General features: G+C 39.1%; 1 protein-coding gene across 8 annotated transcripts in view; it reads right to left on the bottom strand.

Annotated features, from left to right (window-relative positions):
• NAP1L1 (nucleosome assembly protein 1 like 1) overlaps positions 1-12,741 on the bottom strand; it is a 31,224-nt gene extending 18,483 nt beyond the window's left edge. For 2 of the 8 annotated variants that reach the window (XM_037049409.1, XM_037049408.1), the window contains exons 1-2: positions 12,587-12,737; positions 2,013-2,049 (exon numbers count right to left, since the gene is read on the bottom strand). In XM_037049409.1, coding sequence (XP_036905304.1) covers positions 2,013-2,029 — 17 coding nt within the window. In that variant the 5' untranslated portion in view covers positions 2,030-2,049; positions 12,587-12,737. Of the gene's footprint in view, positions 1-2,012; positions 2,050-8,980; positions 9,077-12,304; positions 12,507-12,586 lie in introns of those variants that run through there. The other 6 variants (XM_037049412.1, XM_037049413.1, XM_037049415.1 and 3 more) reach the window with 6 other exon arrangements.
• Positions 12,742-17,162: the final 4,421 nt, after the last annotated feature.

Below are 17,162 nucleotides of genomic sequence, written 5' to 3'. Positions count from 1 at the left end.
CCCAACACCCAAATTTTCCAGGTAACTTTTAAGAAACATCCTGCAACTGCCTGTCCCCAATCCTCCCCAATCTTAATGATCAATCAAACAAGTTATTACCTCCTTTTGAAGAAGGCTTCTCATATTGACACCAAATCAGAAGAAATAAAAATTCAAGAGCAAACAAGACAAGGGGAAAGAAACATCCAGAGAAAATGTATTACAATCAATGGAAGAAGAACAGCAAGATGCTATAAAATCAGAAACAGATGGCAAAGGAGATATTGAGAAGTAAAAAGCAGAAATGTGGAAACTCAATATAAGAGTTGAAAGATGAAGTTTGTTCAATATTTCCTAGAAAGAGCAAAGAGACAAAGATGGAAAATAGTAAAGAAGGTAATTAGAAGAGTCAGCCCAACACACACCATAACAGGAGATCCAGAAAGAGAAAACAGAAGTAATATTCCCCAGAACTAAAAGTCATCAAATGGTCAGATTCAAAGGGTCTGCCCCTGAATGGGTTAACATGAGGTGAAAATACAGACCCAACAATGCAAAAAATTCTGAACTTCAAAACGAGAGTAGTTTCCAGAAATAAATAGATCTATGTGTACATTTGTTTTAAAAAAGTGCCATGTACAAATGATCAAGAATAATAAAGACCTTGAATTTTCAACACAGCAACACTGAAAGCCAGGTGACAACAGAGCAACGCCTTCAAAATTCTTAAAAATGATTCCCAAATTAGAATTCTACACACAATCAAGCATAAGAGTAGAAATGTCATTATCACTTATGCCATCTCAAAATAATTTACTTCCCATGTACTCTTCTAAGAAGGTAATAAAGAAAAAAAAAAGGAAACAGGATATAATAAAGAGCAAACCCAAGAGGAGAAACAAAACAAAACCCCTGGAAGGTAATAAAAGAAATCCACAATTTCTTAGCTAAGGCCAAGAACCCAAACTGGAGGAATGTGATCAAGGTGACGATACTTTCTATCATTAAAACGCCTATTGCCGCCCCTCTCTTTATGCTCATGACAGCATTCATGGGAGGATTCACCAGATTCCTATATGTAGAGTACTTGAATGTGTTAGTTAACCTTGTGCTAATTTTCTGCTCTTCCATCTCCATGCTCGGCTGCCTATAGAAGCTGTGGATAATCATATCATACCTCCCCCATCCCCAAATACTATTTTAAACTGTCCTCTACGTTGGCAGGCTACAGTAAAATTCCAACCAACAACGCAGCTCATCCCATTTTTCCTGATCGTATTCCTACAAGACACCTATCCATATTATAACCACACCAGACGCCAACTTCACCAACACTATTTCCAGGATGTGTGTGTGACCTTGCCCCAAGACTACTCCAAATTAAGCCCTTGAAAAGCTGGAGTAAAACTGAAGCCACACTATGACCCAGATAGTTCCTTTTGCCTTTTTTTTATACATCTACATTTGTGACTGCTATTCAGACTTTCAAAATTAAATGTTAAGAATTTGTAGGTGGTAAAACTCTAACAAAAACCAAAGAGATGATTTAGACAAAAGCCAAGACAGTGCTTACACCTCAGAAGAGGAAAGGTGGAAGATGCAACGGAGAAGGGGCACACAGGGCTTCTAATTTAATGGTCTACCTTTAAAAGCTTGTATAGTGCCCTATCTTTCTTTACTCTCTACACAGATATTGTATATACACTTTTTACACCTTTCACCTTGTATATATGAAACATTACAATGTTAGTAAAAATCTTTGGGAAATACATATAGGGTAAAAATGGATTGCGCAAGAATCTTGTGATTCATTATTGTGCTTAGCACTTTCTTATGAATTTGTCGAATGGATCACTATACTTACAAGTGGTTATATATGCTACATTTTGTCTTGGATATGCAATATGTAACTTTTATAATCGTAGGTACTAAACATCAGTCATTACTGTACTTTTTAATAATACATAACCGGTACTACTATTATGTACATCACAGTACAAATCTCTGAACAAGAAACCAACTATGCCACTTACTTGTCAATGTCTGCCATGCTGTAAGAACTCCAAATATCTGTGGAGAGAAACATCAATGTTAAAAAAATTTAAAATTTATTCAAAACCAATAAAAACACCTAAAACCAAAATCTTGTAAAAATCAATATTATGTTAAAGACTATCCAAAAAGAAATGTATATTCCCATTAAATAAAAGCATCAGTGTTAAGAAATACCACGAAACAAAGATTTTCATGGTTAAAATAAGCAAGTTACTAGTAGCAATTTAGAATCTATCACGTAAGGACTTTTATTATAGCACTGTTAGTAAAGAATCTAATGTAAGCTGGAATCACAAAAAAGGAACAACACAAAGGATCTTTATTCAAATTCCTCTAACAACCATGAATGGTCAATTTTTGTTTAAATTTCTAGGCTACTTAGTACCTGGCAGAACAAACCCACTCATTTTTAACAGCATTCATTTTCATCAAATTCATGTTTAAAAGCCAAAATTTGCCACCTACTATACTCATGCCTGCCCCCAACCCTGAAGACCTTTGTAAAAAAGGTTTCACAGTACCTGTATTCAGGGACAGTTATAAAGCTCTGCTGCCCACCCTATGCCAACCAAGCCTTTCTCGTCTCTTCATGCCACATCACTGATAACCACCCCGCCCCAGCCTACCCTGGGTATGCTGGTACATCGTTAGCACTCTTGCTTAACACACCCAAATGCTGTTAGAATTGATCACAGCACACCCGAAGTTCTTTCTTACTGTAAAATTAGTATTCACTTTAGAATATTGTTTTTAGAAAACCAAAACTTCAGGTAAAGTGTGTTACATTCAGTCAGAAAAATGGCTGAATGCCACTGGTAAGGCAGATAGTAAAAAGAAAAAATTTTTAGTCAAGCTTAGAACCCCACATTAAAATCAAGTTTTTATCTTTTAAAAATTAAACCTTAGTCGTTAACTTACAAAATGATACACAATACAATCCCTTATACCAACATGCTTAATATACTTGTTAATTAAAATGTTGAGAGATACCAATTTTAGCAGTCAAGGGCTAATATTTGGAGTAGTACTCCTCCACTGCCAACCCTCCATGTCCACTTGGTGGAATTACATCTAAAATTCAAACTCCTGCAACAAAGTTATTTTCATTCTTTAATTAAACAGGATTCTAGACAGAAGAGGATGGAATTTTTACTTTTTTCATAGATGCCCATTCCGGATAAATTAGATTTCTTGGTTGCACACATTTTATGTTTTTTAAAGTAGACCTAATTTTGAAATCATATCATTTGGGTTGATATCAACTTTGGAGGAATCTATCTAGCTCAGGAAAAAAAGTCTAGCCTTATTTAATCACCTACAAAGTTAGGAAAAAAGTTTCCTCATTGGATTGATCTTTTTTAAGTATATTTTTATTGATTATGCTATATTATAGTTGTGCCATCCTTTCCCTTTTGCCCAGTTCCATCCAGTACCCCTATTACCTCTAGCAAGTCCCCCCTTAGTTCATGTCCACGGGTCATGAGTTCTTTGGCTTCTCCATTTCCTATACTATTCTTCCCATCCTCCTGTCTATTTTGTACCTATCAATATGCTTCTTATTCCCTGTACCATTTCCCCCATTCTCTCCTTTTTCCCCTCCCACTGATAACCCTCCATGTGATCCCCATTTCTGTGATTCTGTTCCTGTTCTAGTTATTTGCTTAGTTTTTTTTAGATGCCATTGTTTACAATTGTGAGTTTGCTATCATTTTACTGTTCATTGTTTTGATCTCCTTTTTCATGTAAGTCCCTTTAACATTTCACATAATGAGGGCTTAGTGTTGATGAATTCCTTTAGTTTTACCTTGTCTGGTAAGCACTTTATCTGCCCCTCCATTCTAAATGTTAGCTTTGCTGGACGGAGCAATCTTCGTTGCAGTACTTGCTTTTCATCTCTTTGAATACTTCTTGCCAGTCCCTTCTTGCCTGCAGTTTCTTTTGAGAAAATCAGTTGCTAGGTCTTATGGAACTCCTCTGTAGGTAACTGTCTCTTTTTCTCTTGCTGTTTTTAAGATTCTCTCCTTATCTTTAATCGTGGGTAATTTTAATTAAGATGTGTGTAGTCTGGTCCTCTTTGGGTCCAAATTGATTGGGATTCTGAGCTTCCCCGACTTGTATTTCTATTTCCTTCACCAGAATGGGGAGGGGAAGTTTTCTTTTATTATTTTTTCCAGTTAAGTTTTCAACTTCTTGCTCTTCCTCTTCTCATTCTGGTACCCCTATGATGTTATGATGTGATGATGTTGGCACATTTAAAATTGTGCCAAGAGACTCCTAGGCCTCTCCTCATTTTTTTGAATTCTTGTTTCTTCTTTCTGTTCTGGTTGAATCTTTGTTTCTTCCTTTTGTTCCAATCACTGATTTGAACCCTGGCATTCCTCTCCTTCAATGTTGGTTCCCTGTATATCTTTCTTTATTTCACTTTGCTAACTTTCACTTCTTCCTTTATTTTGGTGGCCACACAGAGTCATTTCTTGGGCAACCTGATCACCAGTGTTTCTGAAGCCTGCATCTGATAGGTTGGTTATCTCCATGTCACTTAGTTCTTTTCCTAGTTTTTACCTGTTCTTTCATTTGTACCATATTTCTTTGTCACCTCAATTTGGCAGCCCCCCTGTGTCAGCATACCTGTTACATTGTAAGGGGTGGAGCCTTAGGCATTCACCAGGGTGGTGCAACCCGCTTCACCACTTTGTGGCACTGTACGTCTAGACAGGGTCAGAGAGGGAACAATGCCACTTGCTCAGCTCTAGCCCCATTTCCAGTCACTTCTACTTCCTGTAAGCAATTGGCTCCCTTCTAGCTGCTGCCTTGGTGCTGATTCCCATTGTGGGTGGGTTTGCCTAAGTTCCAGGATCCTACGGGCCCTTTAAATGAACTCCTCTGAGAGACCAGCAGTTTATTCTGCTATCCTAACTCCCATTGATTTTTACAGCCAGAGGTTATGAGGCTTCATTTTTCCAGTGCTAGAACCCTAGGCTACAGTCTGGCCTGGGGCTGGGAATGCTTGCATCCCAATTGTCCCTCCTTGTTTTTATCTGCCACACATTAATGTGGGGCTGCCCCTTCCACTGGTGGCAGCCCCTGCTGCCTCACCACACTGTGTCCTCTCCACCCCTCCTACTCATCTGGACAAATGTTTCTTCTCTAAATCCTTGACTGTCAGACTTCCGCACAGTTTGATTTTCTGGCAGTTCTGGTTGGTTTTTGTTTTTAAATTAACTGTCCTTTATTTGTGTGAGGAGGTGAAGTGAGTCTACCTATGCCTCCATCTTGGCCAGAAGTTGGATTTGCCAGACTGATCTTACTAAGAAGCAAATTCATGTAAAATATTCCTCTAGTTTCGACAAATGTACAGAATGACAAATCAATATACCATGGTAACGGAAGATGGTAACATTAGGGAAAAGTGATTGGGAACTCTCTAAATTATCTACAACTCCTCTGTAAACATACAATTACAAATAGTTCATTTTTAAAAAGACAGATTTCTACACTCAGACTCTGAACCATCATGCCTGAGGAAGCAAAATGACAAGGATAAGGAAGTCACTTTCGCCACGTGGCCAACTGCCAACCTCAAACTTTAACTACTGTATGGTGAAATCAAAAGCTATGGACCTATTATTCAAAGTGAGGAATCTTTGTGGCAACCCTCCCAAATTAAGCAGTAACCTAAAAGTGCTAAATTCGCAAGGATAATAAACCAGTTCTCCTGAACAAAAGCCCAATATAACTTCATCTATGTTCCCTTCAAAATCCAAACTATGAGCTTAAAGTGGTCTCTGACAAGGGTTTCTAGGCACCTGCATATCCAAATATAAGTGAAAGGTACCTTCACCATAGACCTCAAATAATTCATAAAATTTCCAAGAGTAAAAGGGACAACAGAAGCCAGTCTATAAAGACTTAAATTTGTCAAGAAGGCTACAAACATAACTATAAACACAGACAAAAAAAAACCATGTAAACTATGTTTGAAAATACAATGCCTACAGCTACATACACAAGGAACAGTAATATATTAAAGGTGATATAGCTAATTTGGCAAAGGATTAAATAGAACTTCTACAAATAAAAATAACAAATCAAACTAAATGAAAAAGTTTAATAGTAGACTAAATACAACCAGAGAATTTAGTGAGCTGGAAGCTTAAAAGAAATCTTCCAAAATATGGCAGAAACTAAAACACAGAAAATACTAAAGTTAAAACACATTTTAGGATACAATAAAGTCCAACGAAGATTTAACACAAATTTTAGGAGCAAAGAAGAAAATGGGAAGAATATTTGATGAAATTAGGAGCAAAGAATTTTCCAGGGCTAATAAATGATAGGCCTACAAATCCCAATTGGGACAAATAGAAAAAGAAACCCACACTTATCTGAGATATATGAGTGAAAAGGCAAGACACTAAAAACAGTCACCTTAAAGACACACAGAGAAAAGACTTAGATTAACCTCAAAGGCACAAAAGACAGTTCTTTTCTTTTGAGTAATAAACATCAAAAGACAGCAGAATGTGCTGTTGTGCTTAACATACTGAAAACAATGGAGGACTTTAGAATATTACACCCAACCACAACATCCTTTAAATATGAAGATAACATACTTTCAGCTCCAACATTCTCAGTAGTAAATTCTAAAAGGACTTTCTTTAGGCAGAAGGCAAGTGATTGAAAATGGAAGGTCTAAGATATGAGAAATGAGGAGTAAAAGGATACATATATATACATTTTTTTAAAAAGAAGTAATATCACCACTGTGTAGTGTATCAAAAAATTTAAACTACCACAACATGAAGTCAGTGGTGAGGGTTATGAGGAAAGGAAATGGATCCAAGTATTCCAATGTTCTTATGCATCATAATGTTATGCATACATGTATATAATATAATGTTATGTTCTTACTGTAACTTCTAGGGTGAACACTCCAAAAGATTCAAAAGACATATACATTCCAAAACAGGAGGAAAAAATTACATATATATACAACACGCGTATGTTTACATCAACCTAAAGAAAACTGTATGAACAAAAAAATGCACACATGCACACAAAAATCAGATTTAAACCAAACACCACAGTAATTACATTAAATCAACTAAAGGACTGTATTAAATTGTCAGTGAAATACAATCCTGACCAAAAAAACAACTGGTAAAAGGTTTCTTTTTCTATATTAACATCAGGTCAATGACTTTAAGGAAAAGTATTTCTAGAGATAAAAAGGTGAAAGGTTCAACTGATTACCTCATTCATATATGCAATGTATAGAAGATCTCAATGAAAAGACAAGGTTCATCATGACTAAAGGCATATCTTGACCTAAGAACTTAAATACAAAGAAAACCTTACAGTGAAGAAAAAGAACAAAGTGATTGACTCAAAGCATAAACTAATTATTTTGTGATCTTATAATAGCTACATGTCCAGACATGAGCTATCAAGTAACTCAGCATTACAGCAAACCTGATTCTAAGTTCTCCTTACTTTCAATGAGAGAAAAAGCTAACATTTATAGCCTACTCTGTAGTGGACTATTTTATAGGGTTTCTCTTATTTGCATACAAAGCATTATGCAATTTGCTCAGCAACACACAAGAGGTTAAGTGGAAAAAACTAGGAATTAAAATCTGACTTCTAAAACCCATGCCCAGTCCACACCACTCCGAAAACCAAGGTGCATTCCCTATCAGCCTACTGTCCCACAGATTATATAACAAAGTGGTTACTATTCCTTTATGGAAAATTACTCAACTCATGGTTAAACAGCCAATCATTACAAACTACATGTTTTAAAGCAAAAGAATAAAGAGAACCAGTAACACCCCAAGGAAAAGATTTCCCTTTACTTCAGACCTGATCTCATTCCAGAAGCACTTCAGCAAATCTGTCTTTCAAGCATTACTGTTTCACTCACATTTTCAGTGGTACAGGGGCTCAGTACTTGATATGGCTCCAACACAACTTCAGTCAGTCCCAAGCAAAATGGACTCCCATTTGTGAACACAATCCTTTGTTCAAAGGATCACATTATCTAAGGTATTATCTAATTCAATAGCAAAGAAAACAATGGGTTGGACTGATATTTGAAAATACACACAAGGGTAAACAAAAAGTTCATTCACGTGAAACATGACACATTAAAGACAACTACATAACCATTAAGTGCTGCAGCTTTTCCTTAGAGCACAGTAACACCTAAGCAAGAGCATTTTTCAGCCCTGGCTAGTGTGGCTCCGTGGACTGGGTGCCAGCCTACAAACTGAAAGGTCAATGGTTCGGTTCCCAGTCAGGACACATACCTCAATTGCAGGCCAGGTCCCCACTTGGGGGTGAGAGCAACTAATCAAAACAGCTTTTGCACATCAAGGTTTCTCGCCCTCATTGCCCTCCCTTCCCTTCTCTCTAAAAATAAATAAAATCTAAAAAAAAAAAAAATGCTTTTGAATTCCAAACTGATGTACAAGCATAACAATTTCAAAGAAACTATCACTTTAAAACCAATACAAAATCCTCATTAGAAATCATGATCGTTCAGTTTGCATCCCTTGGTAAGTTCTTTACTATGTATCTCAATTTCCTCATTAAAATGGTCATACTACCCACCTCCAGAAGCACTAAATCAGTTATTACACATGTAAAATAATTTAAAACATTGCCTGCATAATCACCCAGTAAGTGCTGTTATGTTCTACCTACTTCTGTACCTTCTTTACTTTAGAAAACAAGCCAAACTAATAAACTTCAAAATTATAGCCCCTTTTCCCAATAAAAATCAAAATACACAAACCTTCTAAACAAGCATGTAGCAGCAGAAGGTAGAGGTGGTAACCAGACCTAAACAGGCTACCTTGGGGAGCAAGCCCAGCAAGGCAGTCTAGTGGTCTGCTGTCAACATACTGAACAATTTACAAGGATGAGTGAAAACACCAGCACTCACCTTCTAACCCTGACTCTGCCCAACAGGGGAAGAACTTATTCTGATGAAGTCAGCATGAAACAGGACTTGTTATCACCTCTGTAATAGGTTCCTTAATCTGGAACCTTCATGTGAAGAACGTTGTAGAAGTCCTGGCCCAGTAGTTCAGTTGGTTAAAGTGTCATCTGGATATGCCAAGGGTGTGGGTCAGATCCCCAGTCAGCATACACACAAGAGGCAACCAATGAGCACATAAATAAGTGGCACAACAAAAACTGATGTTTCTCTCTCTAAAATCAATAAAATTTAAATTAAAAACAGAATGTTATAAATACTACTCTAACTCCACTTTCTTTTTCTTCACACCATCACCACAAGTCAACATTTTATATGTAGACAATTTCCCTTTTGGTTCATGATGTAAGATATATGTCTGAACAGGTACCTAAAATACACAAAGAATCAACTAAGAACACTAAGTAATCACATATTTGATTTGATCTGAATAGACTAATCATTAGTTTTCTAAATTGATTAGGATTCATTCCTTCTAATCTTTTCAGTCATCAGTATGTCAAATTTACAACCTAGCAAAAAAGGAACAAAGTAAGCAATGTAGTATTTTATTCTGATAGCTTTGAAGAGAAAACCACAGGCCCAAAATTGCATCACTCATGCTAGAAGCCCATGATACCAAGCCTAGATTTAATACCTGATCTAATTGCTGTTTCAATCTCTCCCAGCAACAACCTTAATCAGTCTGGAAATTTTTGCTTAACATCAATGAAGTAATCTGTCATGTGGACCCTCTTCTCCCATCCAAGGAAAGAGGCAACTGCATGACAAAAACTTCCCTGATGAAAACCCTTTCTTTTGTTAACAGCAACCTTGCCTTACCCTTCTTCCTATAAAAAACTTTCCATTTGGTACACGCCCTCACAGGGCTGTATGTGATGCTGCCCATTACTTAAAAATGTCAATTAGATCTTCAAATTTACTTGGCTTAATTTTGTTTTGTAACATCTTCATACCTTGAAGAAGTTCTACTTCTTTTAACCCCCTTTCCCACGAAAGGACTCTGTATGGAATATATTTTAAAATGTTTAGAATCAGCCCTGGCTGATGTAGCTCAGTGGGTTGAGTGCTGGGCCAAGTTGCAGGCCAGGCCTCCAGTAGGGGGCATACGAGAGGCAACAGCATACTGATGTTTCTTTCCTTTTCTCCCTCCCCCTCTCTCTAAAAATAAAATAAATGTTTAGAATAAAATCAGTCATCTGGACCCAATATACATAAGTTAAATAAGTAGTAAAACAAGCAACTGCATTTTAGATTAGTTCTGGTACAGATAAAATTTACAAAAGATTTCCAAACAGGTATGGTGAATTTTTAAAATGCTATTTATTATATTAACATAATATTTACCTAAAAAGTCAATCTATGAAGTCAAGATTTGTACAATACTATATATCCAAGCCAACCTACCAATCAGTGTTTAGTTTCATCTACCCTCCAGATTCCTAAAAAATATACTGCACATTTTGAATTTGGCCCATTCAAACTCAGACAACTTTGAACAAGCATTTGAGACTCAATACTCCCAAAAGATCGCTTTAAGTCTCATTTACCTCCTATCAGTTTTAAGTTTATTCCGTATCCAGCAGGTCCTCGAATATCCTGGTTTTATTTAATGTTTTATTTTAAAGTTGATTGGGTGATTTAGGAACCTTACTCTTTTATATTGATTAGCCTGTGGTACATTGGTTTTTTTCTTATACATCATTTCACTTAAAGTCAAATAATTCATCCATGCACTTAGTGATGACTTAGACATATGGTTTCCCCCTCATCCAAAGTTAATGTGGCTTACTTTCTAAGTACAGTAAGTACAGTAGTATTAAAGCTCACAGGAAAATAGGACCTACCTAAATGCTAATTTGAAAAGGTATTTTGGTATTACCTGTTTTCAAGAATGGCAAATTTCATTTTACAGCTCAGTACTCCTGAAACCAGGCAATTAATGTTGACTTTGTAAAGTGCAATCCTTACAAAACTAATCAGACAGTGACAGTCTAAAAACGGGCTTCTCGATCACATCCTGTACCCAGTTCGTTTTTTGTTCTCTCGAAGCCTAGCCCTTCTAGACAAGAGTCATTTACTGCTTCCCTTCACTGTCTCCTTTTTTAAATCGGGGGCACAGACAAGGCATGTTACAAACTTGGCTAAGTTTACATTGCTCTTCATTCTACTCTATAGTTCCTCCACCATACCCTCACTCATCTTAAAAACTAAACAGCTTGTTAAGCATCTTATCTGGGATCTAATAAAGGAACTATAAAGGAACTAATCTGTGAGAAAGCAACATTAGTCCTACAAGAATTAAAGACACTGCAAGACAAATTATTTAGTATCGCCACCTTGAAAACAGTTCAAGGATCAATCCTTCCCGAATAAAAAAGCATGGTCAAGATACCCATCCAAATTCTAATTGTACCTGTGGTACACCAAAAACCTTTTGTTGAGAACACCTAACATAAGCACTTTACACATATTAATTCTTTAAAAAAATTCTAGCCCTGGCTGGTGTACCTCAGTGGATTGAGCACCGGCCTGTGAACCAGAGGATCGTGGTGCGATTCCCAGTTCAGGGCACATGCCTGGGTTGCCGGCCAGTTCCCAGGAGGGGACCCACGAGAGGCAACCATACATTGATATTCTCTCCCTCTCTCCTTCCCTTCCCCTCTAAAGATAAATAAATAAAATATTTTTTAAAAATCTAGCAATGGAGGCCTATCATCTATCACCTAACGAGCATACTTTTCTCCAGTACCAAAAAAAAGATTAAGCCCAAATAGAAGCAGGTTAGGAGTTTGACACCTAAGGGCTGGACTTATTGTTCACCATTCATTTTCACATCCCACCGTCTCTACAACGTAAAGTGCAACAGGAGCAGGGGTCTCCAAACTGCCCCAGATGGCGGCCACGTGCAGAGGGATGCCGCAGGGGTTTCCCCGCCCAGCACAGTCTCCACCCCCGGTAGGCGGAGAGCCCCGGAGCCTCGCAGCCTCCCCGCCCCCGCTCAGCCCAGGGGCCTCGTCCCTTCACAGCCCCTCCCACCCATCGGAATTCGCAGCCTCCACCGTCCTTTCCATCCCCCAGCGGCCTCCTCCTGGTAATTTTAAGGAAACGGGGACGTCGAGGCGGCAATAGCTTATGCAGTCGAGCCTGGCCCCGCCACCCCGCACCCCGGGAGCCAGCGGCGCAGCCGCCTTCTCAGGACGCCTGGCCGAAGCCGTGGCCGTGGCCTCGCCCCCATCCGCGAGGAGAAGCCGGTGGTGCTTAGTGTACCTCGGCGCACACTGGCACGGTCCCCGGCCCTCCCAGGCCTCACCAACCCCCGCGTCTCTCAGCCGTTCCCGGAAAAAAGCGCTGGCCGATCCCGGGAGCCCCTCAGGTTACGGGGTCGAAACTCTGCGAACGGGTCCGGCTCTGGCCCACAGAAACAGCCGGGAGGCCTTGGGCGGCCCGTAGCCCCAGCTCTCGGTTCCCCGTTCCTCCGTCCCTCCCCTCTGCGCCGACCGCGCGGCCGACATTACGTTCCCCCTTCTCTTTCAGGCCCCAATCCGTTACCGATGGCTAGCACGGGTATCCAGGCGGCCGGAGCTGCGCAGTCAGTGACTCAGGGTGGCAGCGGGAGGAGCAGGAGGCGGCGCCGCGAGCAGATGGCGCTAAAAAAGACCCGAGAGCCCGCCGCTCGCGCTCATATACAATTAGCGTCAGCACGTAGGACCAGCTCCCCCGCCCTCCCCCTGGCCTCACCGTCTCCTAGCAACGCGAGCGGGAGGCGGGCTTAGGACAAGTTGCATAGCAACAGAAACGTCCTTCTTCTCTGACGACCTCCACGCCCTCTACGGCCAGCTTGGGTTCCCGCTTCCGCCCCCTGCTATGCCCCGGGCTAATCTCTATATTTTCACCGGATCCTTTGGAAAGAAAGTTTCAACCCCTTTCATTCCGGGGAAAGGCCCTGAGACAGGGACTGAGCTAAGCAAAAGGGCTGGCCGTCTAGTCCCCGCTCGCCACAGGGTGATGGCGAGGGCTCTTTAGCACCGGTCTCTGTCACAGCCTAATCCCTCCAACTCTCCTTTCCCGGGAACCATTTTGTCTCCCCGCCCATTTCAACCCTAAGAACAACAGTTCTTCCCTGCTGACCACCTCGGCGGCGGCTTATACCGGTTGTGCTTCCCCTAAAGGGTGGGTCCGCTTGGCTTCTGGAGGCTCTCCTTAGCTCTACTCCAAAACCCTTTTACTTGGTGTGTGGTCCCTCATTTCTGCTTTAGTTGTTTTTTGTTGTTGTTTTTTTTTTTGTCTGATGGATGAAGGTGGCATATTTTTTTATTTTCTGGATGCTTTACAGTGAATATGGTCGTGTTTAATCTTTCTGAAAAAGTAAATCCTATGTAAATCTTCAGGACTGTGAAACAACATGGCTATTTTTCAATTGATGCTGGATTGACTAATAGTCACTCTTAAAACAGTGGTTCTTAAAGTGTGGTTCCCCAGACCCTTTCAAAGAGGAGGTCAAAAGTATTCCTGTAAAAGTACTTACTAAAAAGTTACTCACTTTTTGCGCTCTCATTCTCTCACAGTGTTTTCCAGAGACTACATGACATGTGATATGGAAACACTGAAAACAGAAGCAGATGTTAGGATGCAGTCATCTGCTGTTAAAGGAGTCAGATTTACAAAAATGTAAAACCATGCCACTCAATTTTTTTTGTTTTGAAAAGTTGTTACCGATGAAAGTTGGTGCTAATTCAAGGCACGAGGGACTCCAATTTGGGGTTTGATGAAGAAGAAATCTGCCAACAGCTCAATTTGGATACAGCATGTAGAGCTTTGCAACAGTATTACAGCTCAGTTAACGAAGCAGCACAGAGGAGGCACCCCCTCCGGGTAGAAAGCTCTGCTCTGCTCTGCTAATATCTTCAGAGTTTCAATTCCAGCTGGAGAAATAGAGTCTTCACTCTTTGATGGAAAGAAGTGTGCAATCCAAGTTACAGGGGAATCTGACTTGTATAGGGAGAAGTCCCTCCTCACCCCCACCCCTCACCCCTCACCCCCCGTCCCTGATTGAGCCCCCCGTGCAAATGAGGACTCCAAATCCTCACAGCTTAATTGGTCCAAAAAGCAGTGTCCTAATTAGTTGGAAGGTAGCTGCTCTGATTGGTCAGTGAAGATGCTAATGAAGGTATAGCTGCACAGCTCTGATGGGATGGGGAAAGTCTCAGTTTTATTGATTAAAATAGGATTTCAGGAACACCTTTATCAACACTGGCACAGAACCACAGACAGACAGTTCAGTGAGGGAGGTGGGCAGTTTTAGCAGCGGTTTTGTGTGACAGCCATCAGGAGTCCTTCTTAGTAGTTGTCTTCTTTTTCTTTTTAAATCCTCACCAGAGGACATGCTTATTGATGTAGAGAAAAGGAGAAGGGAGGGAGAGAGAGAAGAGAAACAACAATGTGAGAAACATCTATATGAGAGAGAAACTCCATTGATTGCTTCTTGCACAAGACCCGACCAGGACTGAATCCGCAACCCAGGCATGTGCACCAACCACAAATCAAACCTATAGCCTTTCAGCTTACAGGACAACACTCCCACCAAATGAGCCACCCCAGTAGTATACGCTTTTTAGGGGTCAACACTTTTCATATAAAATATTCTTTTATGTTAACTTTTAATTGGTTTATTGTTTTAAAATAAAATAATGAATACTCTTAAATTTTCTTTAAGATCTAATGTGCTAAATATCAGTATTTATGTAAGGCACATAAAAGTTTTTTGGGGTCCTTAATTTTTAAGAGTGTAAAGGGGTACTGAAACCAAATAGTTTTAGAACCTCTTCTCTAAACGTTGCATTCCTTGAAACTTCAAACTGCCTAGAGTCTCCTTTTGTAAGACTCATGTTTAACAATGATCTCTAGTCCATTTTAGAGGATACAGTTTTTTCCCTTGACACTCCCCAGTTTCATTAAAATGAGCTGCCTTCCCCCTCTATGCTACAGATGCCTCACTTTACCTACTCATGGTGGTTCTTCCCATATGATACTTCTGTTTTTCTCATCCTCTTTATTTTTCTTTATTTTTATTTTTATTCTTTGTCTTTTTTCCCAAACTTCTTTCTTTATATACATCCTACTCAATGATGACGTAAACCTAGCAAGTTTATAATAGCATCGGTAATGACTCCTCTAAAAGAATCCATAATACCTAGGTGGACCAGTGCTCAATATGTACATACACTTGGCACTGATTTCAATGGAGGCCTCTAGAGGTCTGCATTCTAATTAAAGCTATGCATGATGTGAGGTGATTCACATATTAAAAGTGAACTAAATAGATTTCCCCTCCTCTCAATAAACCTTTTTTGGTGGTAGAACTTCTGAGACCAAATCAAGAAGTGATAGTTTCTATCCTACTCCAGCTGGACCCCACCAATTTTAGGCACTAACTTAGGCCTCCAAATTTCTAATGCTTCAACTCCTACCCCCAGACTTAAGGGCTTATCAATACTAGTTTATATTCATCCCTCGCCCCCCTCTTCTCCAGCCATTTAAGTCAAGAAGAAAGCCAATCATTTATGCTTCTATTAAACAAATATTTAGGGGAGAGGGGAGGGAATTTCAGGGGAAATTTACAGGAACTAGTATAAACGACACATGGACAAAAACTAAGGGGGGTGGAAATGGGAGGGGAGCACTGGGGGGGTGGGCTGGGATGGTAGTAAAAGACAGAAAACTGTACTTGAAGAATTAAAAAAAGAAAAAAAACAAATATTTATATGTCAGGAGCAACTTGAGACACTGGAAATTCGTCATTGATTTATTGAACTTATGTTCTAGAGAATTGAACAAGTGACAGACAAGTAATGAAACAATTGTAGATTTCCTGAACTATGAAGAAAATAACATGAAACAATGAGGTAGAAGATGACTGACCTGAAGAAACCGTTGATCTTTGCACATTGACCTGACTTAGATCCCCAACTCACACAACTCAGTTAACTCATCTAACTACTATACACAGTGGTCCTGTCACTGATCTTGGACTGTGATAAACTTTGAGGTAAAGTTCCCTGTTTCTTATCCCCCATCATTTTCATTTGATAGATTTTTATAGCACCTTAGCCTAGTGGTTTAGAAGTGTGGCTTTGGGAGTTGAACAGCCCAGGTTTTGTCCCTAATTGTTGTGAAATTTTGAACAACCTGTAAGTTACATAACATGGTACCTGACATACAGTAAACGCTCAATAATAGTTAAATATTATAAACCCCTTCCTAACGTTTGTATATTTGGCTTTTTTTTTGAAGTTTGAGGGAACTTTCCTGAAGTCTTCTAATAGTACCTAACACTATTTTTGTGAAATATTTTGTAGAAAGCTCTCTTGTCACAAATCTAAAACATGTTTTACTGAGCTGAAATAATTCACATCAATTACTGTAAAAGTACTATATTCCAAATTTCTAAATACTGGATGCAGATACTGTAGAGATCAACCAGACAAGTCAATGACAGAAACAATATTTTAAATGTCCTTTTGTCTGTATTTCAGCCCCTAAATTATAGGAAAGTGCTTAGGCTTGAAGTAGGACACGCATAGATTCATCCCAATACTCTGTGACCTTAGGCAAGTACTTATGCACTCAGACCGTTAGGTTTCCCCATTAGTAAAGTGCATTAATAATTCTAATAATGCCTGCCTCTACATTAACAAGAAACAGAGAACTATGTAAAGCCCCCAGAGCAATGTCTTACACTTTGAAGTGCTTGATAAATGTTTATCTTCCTCTCCCAATTAATAAGTATGCAAAGTGTCTGAAAGCACCAACAATAATTGTTGTCTAAAAACTGCATAAGGTATATTTAAATAACTGTTATCTTAGTTTTGACTCTGGTTGGTTTTATTTTTTCCAAATTATTATATAAATACAATCAATCTAAATTCATAAAAGTGTAAAATCAATCTAAATTCCAGTGCAGAATTGTGAAAAAAAAATTGCCTTAAGTTTCTCCCTCTGCATCCAAAGAAGGATTAATAGATTTTTTTGAAAATATTCTTATGTTGCTATGATTTTTAATTGAATTTTTTATTGAACTGATTGTAAATTCACACGTGGTTGTACAGAGAGATCCATGTAAACTTTA

Source organism: Sturnira hondurensis, unplaced genomic scaffold, assembly GCF_014824575.4.
Source record: "Sturnira hondurensis isolate 20B ecotype Veracruz unplaced genomic scaffold, ASM1482457v3 Scaffold0006496, whole genome shotgun sequence".
NCBI lineage: Eukaryota > Metazoa > Chordata > Mammalia > Chiroptera > Phyllostomidae > Sturnira > Sturnira hondurensis.
The sequence above is the reverse complement of the archived record's forward strand: the minus strand, read 5'-3'. Positions and strand labels throughout refer to the sequence as shown.